The 13,467-nt window shown below is 46.3% G+C and overlaps 1 protein-coding gene across 1 annotated transcript in view; it reads left to right on the plus strand.

Moving 5' to 3' along the window:
• Positions 1-13,421: 13,421 nt before the first annotated feature.
• XKR5 (XK related 5) overlaps positions 13,422-13,467 on the plus strand; it is a 25,534-nt gene continuing 25,488 nt past the window's right edge. The window contains exon 1 of the mRNA XM_008067075.1: positions 13,422-13,467. This exon is cut by the window's right edge and continues 33 nt beyond it. Coding sequence (XP_008065266.1) covers positions 13,422-13,467 — 46 coding nt within the window.

The raw sequence follows: 13,467 nt of genomic DNA on the forward strand, positions 1-13,467 counted from the left end.
TGAGTCATATAGTGTCGATTGCAACTATTGAACTCTGTAGAGTGAAAGAATCCATGGACAATACATCAAGTAAATGGGAGTGACTGTGTTTCAAAAAAGTCATATTTATAAGAACAGGTGGTGAGCTAGATTTGGCCAAGCGTTATAGTTTCCAACCTCTGATTTAAAGGATAGAGCTGATTTTGGCCAATATTTAGAATGAAAACTTCCATGAAAACAGATATTTCTAGTCAACTCTCTCTCTCTCTATATATATATATATATATATGCTTTTTTATGGCTGCTTTCTCCTGAAAAATACATGAAATGTACAAAATATTGAAAAATAAAAGTAATCTTAAAAATCATTATAATACTAAATCTTGGAAGAAATACTTATCACCTCTGTTTTTATTTCTTCTATTAAATCACAGACTGACCATAATTTATGAACAAAAGTCATGATGACTTTATTATTGATTCAAAACCCTGGAGGACAATAGGTTTTTAAAATAAATTTAGTGAGCTCTCAGTTGCATGTACTTTTGTTCTGCTCTGGGCAGGTCTGAGAGTTGATATAATGAGTTATTGTACCATTAACATTTTGATCAAGGATGTTTTACCCCACCAAAGTCTGAGAATCCACAACCTAAGTAGAAAAAAAAAAATTGGAGGAGGGGGTCACAGTCAACCAAAATACAAAAAATAATAAAATAATGGAAGAAAAATTGCTCAAAGGACTACTCTTCCAATCAAATCTATCATTAGCTTGTTTCTCCTTACATACTTCTCTAATCCTGGTTGCACATATGCATTTCTTTTTCAGAATTGCATGCACCGGTCATATGTCATTTTGATTCTTGCTCACCATGTCCATACACACAGTTTCCCTTCCTCTGCTGACTTCGTCTCCTCCACCATGGTCCTTTTTAATAATTATGGAATACTGTGCCCAGTCTAATCACCACAGGGCAGTGAGAAGTCCTCCCTCCTCACCTTAGTTGAATCCACCTGGCTTTAAGTTGAAGAGTCACAGAAATACTAAGAGCAAAAGGGGTATCCTTTAAGGTACATAGAGGAGTTCCTTGGAATAGCCTTAAGGGATGCTGTTCACAGACACAGTCTATCTAAAAGGTTCTCTGAAGCTTTAAGGGATGTAAAAAGGAAACATTTCTATTTAGAGTCCCTTGCCCAGAAAACTGTCAAATCTGAGTACTATAATTGAACCCAACTGCTTCCAACCAGCCAAAACTGAACAATGACTAAGAACTCAGAGTGACCCCATCTAACAGAGCCTCATTCACCTATACGAAGACTCTTTTCTGATGAATGAACAGTGTAGAATGTTCTAACTGACTATGTGCAGACTTAAGTGCCATGTTGTCTTCCTAAGCAGAGTACAGACCTCAAATGTTCATTAACGTAGTCTACCTGAGCACACTCCCGCCTCTCCTGGCACATGAAACCCGACCTTCCCCCTCAGTAATCCACACGGGGACTCGATTCATTGACACGTTCCTTTGTTAACAGGTAAGTACACTCAGTACACTCAGTGCTGGCTTGGGTCTCCCTAGTTGTCACTGCCTACAGGAACTGTAGGGGATGCAAGGCCAAGACAGCTCTTCTGGAGAGGAAGACCACAGTGACACTATCCTCAACTCACCGAGGAGGCGGGTAGAACCAGGGATCCACCACAGACCTAGGAACTGGCCTTGCCTCCCCTGAGCCTCACCTTCCCTAATTCTCCCATTCCTCCTTCACTGCCCTGTGAACTGGTGGACCACACCCACAAATCAGATCATAATTATGCCTTAAGCCTAACATAGAAAGATACTGAAAGTCTGTTCAGTTTCCCTTAACTTTGCCTATATAAGGGGGTATCCTCAGAGCACACCCTCAGGAAAAGTGCTTCCTCCTAGGCTGGTCCCAGGAAGACATGTCCGTGTGGGCCACACTCCCCAGCAGGCCAGTTTGTGTTCAATTATCATAACTGCCATCAGACCAGGTGCGCGGGCAGGTGTCATCGCTGCTCCTTCCCTACTCCCAGAGACACTCTACCTGTGGAGACCAGATGCCTATAGTCAAGGTCTTACTTAATTTGGTTTCTGTTTTTGTTTGTGGTTCGGTTTTGCTTTGCTGTTGCCTAAAAACCAGACTCACTAAATAAACATGTGGGAACACTTACTGAAATCATTTGTTCCTGGGATAAGTTGTGTCTGATCTGACTAGTCTCATTCTGACAAGTGACAGAGGCAGGCCTTATGAAGGGTACTCTAAGGAAAGTCTAGCCTGAGCAACATAGTGAGACCTTGTCTTTACATAAAATGAAACAATTATCCAGGCATGGCAGAGCACACCTGTAGTCCCAGCTACCAGGAGATTGAAGCTGGAGGATCTCTTGAGCCCAGGTGGTCAAGGCTGCAGTGAGCCATGATTGTGCCACTAAACTCCAGCTTGGGTGACCAAGTGAGACCCCAAATCAAAAAAGAAAGAAAGGGGGGGAGGGAGAGAGAAAGAAAGTTCTTTCTGCTGACATTACAGCCCCCCAGGGGAAACCCTACTTGCTCTCAGGCACTGCATAAGCTCAGGGCCCTCCTCCCTACAGAGCCCTCTGGGCAAAGCTTAACTGTCTCCTGGGGTCTTAAATCTAATAAATCACACATCCCACTCCACCTCCTTCCCTCCTGTTAGTGCTGGGGTATGGAGTAAGAGCTCCTCCCACCTTGAGGATTTTCTTAGGCAGTCTCCCAGCTGTCACATTCCTCCTGCTTGGGACACAGACTTCTTGTCCCCTCACCTGTGAATTTGAAATTCTTCTGGATATTTTTTCTCTGTTAATTAGTCGTGTGTGTGTGTGTGTGTGTGTGTGTGTGTGTGTGTGTGTGTGTGTGTGTGTGTTTCATTCTATCACCCAGGCTGGAGTGCAGTGCCACCCTTATGGCTCACTGCAGCCTTAAGCTTCTGGGCTCAGGGGATCCTTCCACCTCAGCCTCCTGAGTAGCTGGGACTACAGTCATGCCCAGCTAATATTTTTTTATTTTTTGGTAGAGACAAGTTATCAAACTCCTGGGCTCAAGCAATCCTCCCACTTCAGCCTCTAAAATTACTGGAATTGCAAGTGTGAGTCACTGTGCCTGGCCTCATCAATTAGTCTTACATCATCTTCTAACATAGAAGCTCCAGGCATTCCTGGACATTTCTTAGCACAAATATTCAAATATTTATTTGCATTTGTGAAAGTAAATAAAACTGTAAAGCTATTGGAACCACAAAAACACTCTAAGCCTTGAGAGAGATGTGACTGTGATCTGAGTCACGTGGCAAAGTTGTGGTGACTTCTGCCTCTTAGATTATAGATAAGCTCTCTTCCTCATTATGCTTGTTCCATGAATGACTAGGAAAGACCAGAGACCAGGTTTCCCTTTTCCAATCACTGATCTTTATTATAGATTATCTGTCTCCTTTACAGTCATCCACCAGACTCAGACCAGATGGAGCAAAGATCCCATGGCTGTTGCACCTTAAGTATGGAATATTAAATATATATTAAATTATATATTATAATATATAAATTATATTAAATATAATATATAAAAATATACTTATATATATGATATATAGATTATATTAAAGGTATATTAAATATAGCTTTCCAAAAAGAAGACCGCCTTCATGATACAGATCGTTGCAACTATACCTTAAGCCTTGCCTTGAAAGATACTGACATTCTGTTAAGCTTCCCACAACTTTGTCTATATGAGGGATCCCAAGAGTCTACCCTTTGGATCTACCGACTTCCATTCTTTGGAATCTTTTCCTCCCAGAGACAGACAACCTTTCTCAACTTTTGCACTTGAATCACCTCTCTTTAAACTAGACTCTGACCCTCCTGAGTTTTTCAGGCTAACTTCCTGAGCATGCTCTACCTACGTGCACATGCGCCCTGCACCCCAATCCCAGCTCTTTGTGCCTCAAAGTCTGGCAGGATCTCATTCACAGCAGGCTTTATACATGCACTGACAACGGCCTAGAATGTACCCCGGGGTGCAAAGTATGCTTCTGCATTTGCAGCTCACCCAGAGACAGTTTGTTACTGGCAGGAAGAACCGCAGATGCCTCGTCTGTGAATGGTCACTCCGTTCTGCAGTCCCTTACTGAGCCCCTGCTGGGGATTATGAGGCAATTCTGGGTGGGAAAAATTGCAAAACTGGACCACTGCTGCCAAGTGGAGGAACAAGTAGGGCCTGGCGATGCTCAAAGAAATCAACAGCCTCAGCAAGCAGTCATAGGAGCGAGTCCCTCCCTTCCAGCCTCCCACACTCCCTCTGGTGTCCTGTGGACAGAGCCGAGGCTGGCCCACCCCAAGCCTGCACCGGAAAACAGATACTGAGAAAGGAGTTTGGGGCTGGAAAACAATCAGCTTACTAACTTGCCCAGCAACTCTGCTATGTACCACAGTGAGGGGTGGATAGATACTTCCTACCCCCAGGGACAGCAATTGTCTGGGTGGCTCACAATACATTTTCACACTAGAGTATTCCTGCCTCTACTTGAGCCAAAGTTTCAGGTCCATTTTTTCCCCACTGTCCACCTCAGTGGCTTTCGTGATTTCCTTATGCTTTGTGAGTCCCTCTGCCCTTAGATTTTTCTCCCTCCAGACAAAAAATCACCTATCAGGTACAATGTGCACAGATGGGAGTGACGGGTACACTTAAAGCCCAGACTTCTCCTCCACTGTACAACGCAACCATGTAACCAGAAACTATTTGTACCTCCTAAAGTCATTGAAATAAAGGGGGGGGAGTTTTCTTCCTCCAGCTACTGGGGAATCTCTCATTCCAGTGTCCACTACCCAGCACTAAAGTAGGTCACATCAAAATCTAGCTGGTGCAGGGACTACAGGCTGATTTTCAAGTTAGACAGAACTTGGCCTCTGGACGTGACTTAACGTCCCTGACCTTTGGCATTCTTGGGAACATAAAAATGAGCAGAATCAATTGACCAGTAGGGCTGATGTGAGGATTAAATGAGATAATATCTATGTAGCACTAATTCAACCCAGTCCCTGACACAGAACTGGAACTAAGCTCATAGAGAGTTCCTTTTCTGGTCTTGCTCTTGTTCTTGCAGGTGTCGCTGTTGGAAAGGACATCTGAGTCATGTTATTAGTGGTAAGGTGCCTGACCGGCCCATCCACACACAGTTTCCTCCACTGTCTCTGTCTGCCCCTGACTCTCACAAGCTGGTTTTTCTGCTTCTGGGGACTGAGGAGCCACGACGGTGGCCCAGAGTGTGACTCAAGGCTGAATCCAAAGATTGTACAAGAAGACAGAAGGCAAGTGCAACCAGAAACCAGAAGACTGTAGAGCAGAAAGGACCACCACCCATCACAGCTGAAGCTGAAAAGACTCAAAATCATCAGAGACCCTGGCTCCAAGTTCCTGTTCTACCACCTACCAGGGTGGCTTCTGGGACAAGGGCTGAAACCTCTCAGGCCCTTCTTGTGCTCCCTTAAGATCATGGTAAACACGATGATTCAACCATCAAATGTTTATGAAAACCCAGTCAGCAACTGTTGTAACTGATTTGACCGCTGCACCCCATGAGGTCACAGACCTGAAATGGTCTCTTCTTCCAAAAACTACTAACAGTTTCTCAATCCAATTCTATAACTTTTGAGTCACTTTCAGTTGTTAAAGAATCTCCTTCTGGTTCTTTGGATGTAGGATTGTCTGTTTTTAAACTTCAGTCTCCGTTGTGTATATGTACCACATTTTTTTTAATCCAGTCCAGCTTTGATGGGCACCATGGTTGGTTCCATGTTTTTTGCTATTGTGACTAGAGCTTCAGTAAACATGTGTGTGCAGGTATCTCTTTGGTAGAATGACTTGGGTTCCTCTGGGTATATTCCCAATAGGGGGATTGTTGGGTCATATGAAAGGTCAATTTCTAGTTAAAAGGACAAACATATGGACTTCGCAGCAACTTGGATGGATTTAGAGTCTATCATACTCAGTGATCTATCACAGAAACAAAGAATAGAGTACTGCATGTTCTCACTCCTAAGTGGACCTTGAACAATTATCATAATATTATAAGAAAGGGATTGGCAGTAACAGGAAACTGCCAGGGGAGGGGGATGGGATTGGCAGTTGAGGGAAACTGCCAGGGGAGGGAGGGGCACACCTCATCAACAAGGATACCTGCATGATGAACATTTATGTAACTAGCCCTGAATTGTACCCCACATCTTTAAAATAAACTTCGGTCTCTCGTCCTGCTCAGACTAGACCTGAGCTGTGGGATGTTAGGGGTTGAGAGGTAGGGTGCCCCCTCCTCATTTCTCTTTCTTCCCCAAATTTAGTTCTTAGGGATGGAGGGGCATAACAGTTGCTCCATCAGTGGCCCCCTCTATTAGGCCACCGAGGTTGTTGCTTGCTTGGTTTCTTGTCAACGCTCCTTCCTCTAAAACTGACTGTTTCCTCTGAGTTCCAGTGTCTAAAGTCTACCCCCTCATAGATTGGATTTGCTGATTCTTCGAAGGGTTCTACGAGGCTTACCTGTGTGCCGCTGGCTGGCACGGGACATGGTCCAGGTTAAGCCTCTTACCCTCATTACCCCCATCAGAGGTAACATCCCTCCAGCTCTATCTTTTGATATCTTCACCCAATGAGAGGTGGGATGATGTGCCATCTAGATGGTCCAAGTCCAGCCACCTCCATGGTGACCTTGACAGAACCTTACAGATCCCTGATAGATACAAGTGACAGGTGTTTGGACCACCCATCCCAGCACACACCCCAGCTCTTAGCCCTCCCTCTCTGCTCCACCTGCCACACCCCAGCTACACATAGTCCAGACAAGAGCTGACCCATGTAAAGAAGAAAGGAGGCAGAGGACACGTCACAGGTTTGTGCTCCACACTGGCGGAGGGGAGGAGGGGACTGCATGGCTTCACAAAGCTGGTGACACCATAAAGTGGCAAATTTACTAAAAATATGACAGCCAGGAGTGACACATTCAAAGGGGAGCGTGTGGGAAAAGGCTAAATTGGAAGGAGGCAACCAGGGGCAATATGAGGTTACAAGCTAGGTGTAATTCATTAAAATGTCACAGCAGGTAAGGAAAAGAGAAATCGCTTGACAGAAAGAAAAAAAGAGAAGGAAAGAAAAAAGAAAAGAGAGAGAGAAGGGAGAAAGAGAAGGGAAAGGGAGGAAGGAAAGAGAGAGAACAAAAAACAGGAAGAGGAAAGAAAGGCATGAAACAGATAATTTACCTGGTCTTTGTCTTTTCAGCACTGATTATTCTTTTTTTTCTTATAGGCAACATCATGACTGGGCATTTGCCACCACAAAGGAAATAATCACAGAGGACCATACAAGTCCCTTCAGCCACAGGTCATCCTGGAGGATGGATTCCCCCTGAAGAACTGAGGCCTAGACCATTGAATTTCAGATGAGCACAAATGCATTTCTGCAGAGAGCATCCTTAACCCCTCCTACTTTCATCTTGCTCTCCTACCTCAGCCTTCCAAGTAGCTGGAATTACAGATTCGCGCCACCATACCCAGCTTTTTTTTTTTTTTTTTTTTGTAGAAACGGGATCTCACTGTATTGCCTAGGCTGGTCTTGAATTCCTGGGCTCAAGCAATCCTCCTGCCTGGGCCTCCCAAAGACTAGGATTACAGATGTGAGTCACTGTGTCTGGCTATATTTTAAAGTCAGCAACAGTTGAATTCTACTATAACACCCTTGGAATTTCACATGCCCCTGACACACCAAAACCTTAAATCTAGGGGATGACAGCAGCCTCCTCTAACCCAGCTGTGCTGTATCTACAGAAATGAAAAATTCAGCAGAAATATCTAGGGACAGCTGGGGTTCTCCAAGCTCGCTGCTCCTTCTAGACCAAGGACCTTAAGGAAAATGTTTGAGGCTAAGGAGGGAGTCGATGGATTTGTGGTCAAGTTCTCAAAGCTTTGTCCAAGATTACAGAAAGTCTATGGATGTGTTCAGACCTTGGTTCCCTCTATCCCAGTCCACTCTCCTCAGTGGGTGTTGCAGTTTGGCTTGTTTGTTCTTGAAACAAGACAGAGTTAAAGAGCCAGGTTTGAGAAACAAGAGAGAGTTAAAGAGCGTGTGGTTTCGCCCTGGGAAATGTTTCCTGAAACAGGGGTGTTGCAGTTTGGCTTGTTTGTTCTTGAAACAAGACAGAGTTAAAGAGCCAGGTTTGAGAAACAAGAGAGAGTTAAAGAGCGTGTGGTTTCGCCCTGGGAAATGTTTCCTGAAACAGACGGGAAGGGCTGGGGTAGACTTGAAGGCAGTCTTCTTTCTCTTGTGGGGATGCCAGTCTCTTCACCTCTGGGATGGGGCGGCATTCAGAGATCAGATACACCACAAGAAAGGCAGTGGTGCAAAATGCAGGCTAGAGGCAACACGTCTCCCTCTGGCATGCTGTGTGAAAAGGTTCAGCCATGGACCAGAGGGAGAAGCCAGGTAAGAGGGTTGCCAAAGTGAACAAAGGTTCTGAAGCTTAGAGTCTCGGGAAACATCGTGATCGAGAGAGCTGCGCCCTAGCCTGGCTGCAGACAGGAAGCCACCAACCTGCCGGGATGGGATGATTCATTTTCCCTGCGGGCAGCTCAGTCCCTCATAAATATTTGGGAACTCTGGGAAGCGCACAAAGACAGACTCACATGCCAAGTGATTCATATGTAACTGTTATAAGCCAAACGATCAAACTGCTGACTAAAATATGTCCTCTCCTCCTACCTTGAACAAATACACTTCCAAAACAACCTGGACGGCCAGGTAACATGTAGGATCCCTGGACACCTAAAAGTCCCTCCCCAGAATGAGACAGTATGGGGAGAGCCAGGCTTTGGCCTGCAGCCCCCACCCCTCTCTCCTCCTATCCCCAAGACATCCCCTGCCACCCAGGGTGCTCCCACATGGGCCCCTCAGCGTGTTCCTTCAAGCTTTGCCACACTCCCACAGAAGCCACCCCTGGAGCCCACAGCACACACGCTGGCAGTGTGGTTTCCCCTTGGGGTCCAGGCCCAGAGAGGAAACAGATGCAAGGTCTAGGAGAAAGCCGGGGGGCCAGTAAGTCGGAGGTCACAGGAACCCAAAGAATGGTTAAATAGGGAGAAAATGCATGGGTCTGACCAAAGAAGAGAACTTGCAACAGCAGGCCCTGGCAGGACCCCTCTTGCCTGGGTCTCCAGCTGATGCAGAGACAGGAAACCTTAAAGGAGTTTCTACTTGGCCTCAAAGGTTGGATCCAAGTAAGCTTTCCAGGTAAATGACACATTCACATGTGGTAAAGGAAAAACAGAATTATCAAGAACTTTTTAGTGATGAAAACACTTGAACAGAAAGCTCACCTTTTCCAGCTCTTTGGATGTAGTACATCAATGAGAAAAGTGGGATTCTGATGGTTCTTTGGGAAAGCCAGCTGCTAGATCAAATAACAGAACACACGTTCAACAAGATGTGTGCTGCCCACATTGTGCCTGTAGCAGTGTTGAGAAATGTACTCTCCCAGGAGTGGAGAGCCAAATGGTTCAAACTCAGGCATGAATCTCCCCATTTGAGCTTCCCTGATCCTTATTCCGGGTCACCAAACTGGAGGCCATCATTTCCTGCTGTCGGCTCCATATTCTCATTGGTCGTGCCCAGCTCCCACCTCACCAACCCGGGGCAGGCAGGGCCAGCTCTGGAAGCAAATGCTGGCCTGGTAGATGAAGGACTTGTTGCCACCACGTGGGGCAGATGCAAGCTCGAACTTTGTTTCTGTGGTCCTTTGAGAAGAAAGGCTAGATTTGAACTGCTCTTGTAGTTGGCTGACTCACAGCCACCCAACGCATCAGGCCTCACTGCTGGAAACTGCGAATGAGACTTTATTTGAAAAGGGAGTCTTTGCAGAGTGAGGCAGAGACGCTCACAGAAGAGGAGGAGGCAGGAACAGACCGACACAGCCATGCATCAAGGAGTGCCACAGCCACCCAAAGCTGGAAGAGGCAAGGAGCAGAGTCCTCCTGAGCTTCCAGGGCAGCATGGCCCTGCCAATGCTTTGATTTCAGCCCAGGGAGACTGATTTCTGGTCTCCTGGACTCTGAGAGAATACACTTCTGTTGTTTTAAGCCACCCAGTTTGCGGTTATTTGTTTCAGCAGCCACAGGAAATTAATACTGCCTCTAAACACAGAAACAAGTGACTTCTCATCCAGTTTCAGAGGAGTCCTGTCTTGTCCATTTCAGAGCAAATCATAACAAAGGACCCAAGCGTTTATTTCTCCAATGACCTCTGTTGCATAACTTACATCATTACAGACTTGCAGATGCTTCCGATTTGGAAAACGGAAGAGTCCCACATATGTATGCATGAAAACTGCACATCAGGCCAGGCATGGTGGCTCAATTCTGTAATCTTTGGGATTACAGTAATTCAATTCTGTAAAACTTTGGGAGGCTGCAGTGAGGGGATTGCCTGAGCCCATAGATTCAAGAACAGCCTGGGTAACTTGGCAAGACCTCATCTCTACAACAAAGCAAAAAATGAGCTAGGTATGATAGCACATGCCTGTAGTTCCAGCTACTTGGAGGGCTGAGGCAGAAGGATCGCCTGAGCCCAGCAGGTCGATGTTGTGGTGGCCATGAGCATGCCACTGCTCCCCAGCCTGGGTGACAGAGTGAGACTCCAACTCAAAAAATAAATAAATAAAACTGCACATCAAATCTATGGCTGAGAATATCTACCCCAAGCAATTGCAGGATTCTCAAAGGGGATCTAAAATGTTGGGCCAGGCACTTTGGCTCACACCTATAATCCCAGCACTTTGAGAGGCCAAGGTGAGAGGATCGCTTGAGTCTAGGAGTTCAAGGCTAACCTGGGCAACTTAGTGAGACCTCGTCTCTGCAAAAAAAAAAAAAATCAAAAAATTAGGCAGGCATGGTGGTGGGCTCCTGTAGTCCCAGCTATTTAGGAAGCTGAGGAGGAAAGATTGCCTGAAGAAGCTCAAGGCTTCAGTGAGCCATGATTATGCTAGCGCACTCCAGTCTGGGCAACAGAGTGAGAGCCCAAGTCAAAAAATAAAAATAAAACAAACCTATTGCCTTAGCTGACTAGTGTATAAGCACAACTCTTGTCCCCAAGACCCATTGCCAGACTGCCCAGACTCCCAGCAGGACCAGCCAGCTCCATACAGTGGTGGGACCACTCAGAGATGCCCAAACCTCGCATCTTGCCAGCCAACAGACTCATCACCGCAAACAACTGAAAACTCAACTCAAACTGGAGGAAAAATAAAGGAACAATCCAGAATAATATCTGGCTTCAGGGTTTTCTTGATCAAGTGCAAACCCAATGTCACCAATAACCCAGTTCTTTTTCCTAGTGTCTGATTACTCGCAGATCTGGTTCTTTACCATAGCAAGATGACTGCTAAAATCCTGGGATGACTTTTTTTTTTTTTAAAATCCCTTTGCAGAGAAAAAGAGCTTTTCACCCTCCAATAAGTGTACAAATATGCTGGGCATCACATCGATGAAAGCCACGTCATACCACCCCTGGTCATCATTTTGGCCAAGGGAATACCCTCATCTCATCTTTTTGGTCCTGGTTACACATTCATTCTTGAGTAATCTCTGTGGTCAGGTGTGTGGGTCAAGCATCCATACTTGGAGCTGGAGATGAGGCCATTCCCACTTAAAGGGTGCAGCTGACACCATTGGCAGAAGGCTGGAACTGAAGATGCCCATTGGGAAACACTCCATGCACACATATCAATAATACTTTGTAACAGGCAGTGTGTTCAGATCAAGTTCCCTGTCGTGCAAGCAGCCAGGAGCTATATAAAAAGAGGCTCTTCTCGCAACCTCGATAGTCTCAGCTGCAGAGCACACACACCTCTTCCTCCTCCGGCCACGATCCTTCCAGTCCATTGAAACTGAAAGGAAGAACCAAAGACATCTGACTTTGTAGTATAATTTTTGTAAATGGAAACCAGTCCTAAGAGGGTTACAGGTTTTCTTGCTTTATAGATTCCCCTGGATCCCTAAACGCCTCTTCCTTCAAAATGGTAAACTTTTCAACTGTGGATATTTAGACCTTGGGTCTTTTGTAGAAAAGGAAGAGGCACTCTGTCTAACTAAACAGTGTTCAATGCCCCAAGAGACTATAGAAAGTAGCAAATGCCCTTGACTCAAGGGTGGCCTCTGGAAAACTCCTCCTTCCCAAATAAAAAGGAAGAATAATTGACTAATTGATTGCCTGCCTGTGGAATCAAAGACCTCTAACTTTGTCATCACCAGAATACCATTTCTTCCTTATAAAGAATATATATATATAATATGAGAAGAATATTCCCTCGACCAAACTTTAGTCAGCCTCCTCTGAGCTTTCTGCTCGACGAGGCCCCAAACTTGGGTTTCTGGTCTCTGTCCCTATAGAGTCTAGTTTCAGCAAGAAGGCTGCTAAGTCCATTTAACCAGAATCCCCCACCCTGGGTGTCTGATCACCCCCCACATTTGGCCTCTCCCAGGTGGTGTTTGATCACCTTGACCTGTCAGGTGGGCTTACAGAACCTCCCTTACCCCTGATGTCCCCTTTCATCACCCACCCTCCTCCTTGGCTATAAATCCCCTCTTCCTGGTTGTATTCTGGGTAAGCCCAATCCCTTTCCTCTAATGCAAACCCCATCGCAGGGCTCCCTGCATCTAATACAGTGGTCCTGAATAAAGTGTGCCTTGCTATTAACAAATGTCAGAATACTTGTTTCATGTAGATATCCTAAAAGAAAGTTGTCCAGTGTGCAGTGTACCTCTTGCACATTGGGATTCTAATTAACCCTCAGGCAACATCTGGAAAAGGCTTTTGTAAGGACAGAGACTGGGATGGATTTGCCGGGGAGATGCAGACCAAGATGCCAGGTAGCATGCCCTGTTTTCCCAACGCATAATTGTAAGGTTTCCAAAAGACCCTATTAACAATTCTACTTTATTTACACACAAACACACAGAGAGAGAGAGAGAGAGAGAGAGAGAGAGAGAGAGAGAGAGAGAGAGACAGAGACAGAGAGACAGAGAGACAAAGAGACACTGGTGGTGAGAGAACTTGTTTGTTGCCACCCCTAACTTCTTTGCAGTCCTAACAGTCAGCCAGTGCTTTCCGGCCGTTACCAGGTTAGGGGAAAGCGCAGAAGTCGCTTCTGCCCACCCCGACCTGAACGGGACTCGCCCCCTCCCCGTCCCCACCCCACCCTCGGGGCCAGAGCACCCGATGCGCTCCTCCCCTGCCAGAAACCTGGAATAAGCCAGAACCCCACCCCGCGCCCAACGGCTCGGGCCGAAACGCCACCTGCGGCCGGGGCTGGGCCGGAAACCCCCGACCGGGGGCCGCGGGCAGGGGAAGGGGCGGGCGCAGGCGGCGGCCGGCGGGAGGATGCGCGCGGGGCTCCTGGGGCTTTCGGCGCTGCTGCAGGCGGCCG

Source organism: Carlito syrichta, unplaced genomic scaffold (genome assembly GCF_000164805.1).
Source record: "Carlito syrichta isolate Samal-C Ts95f unplaced genomic scaffold, Tarsius_syrichta-2.0.1 Scaffold309283, whole genome shotgun sequence".
In the NCBI taxonomy this organism is placed as follows: domain Eukaryota; kingdom Metazoa; phylum Chordata; class Mammalia; order Primates; family Tarsiidae; genus Carlito; species Carlito syrichta.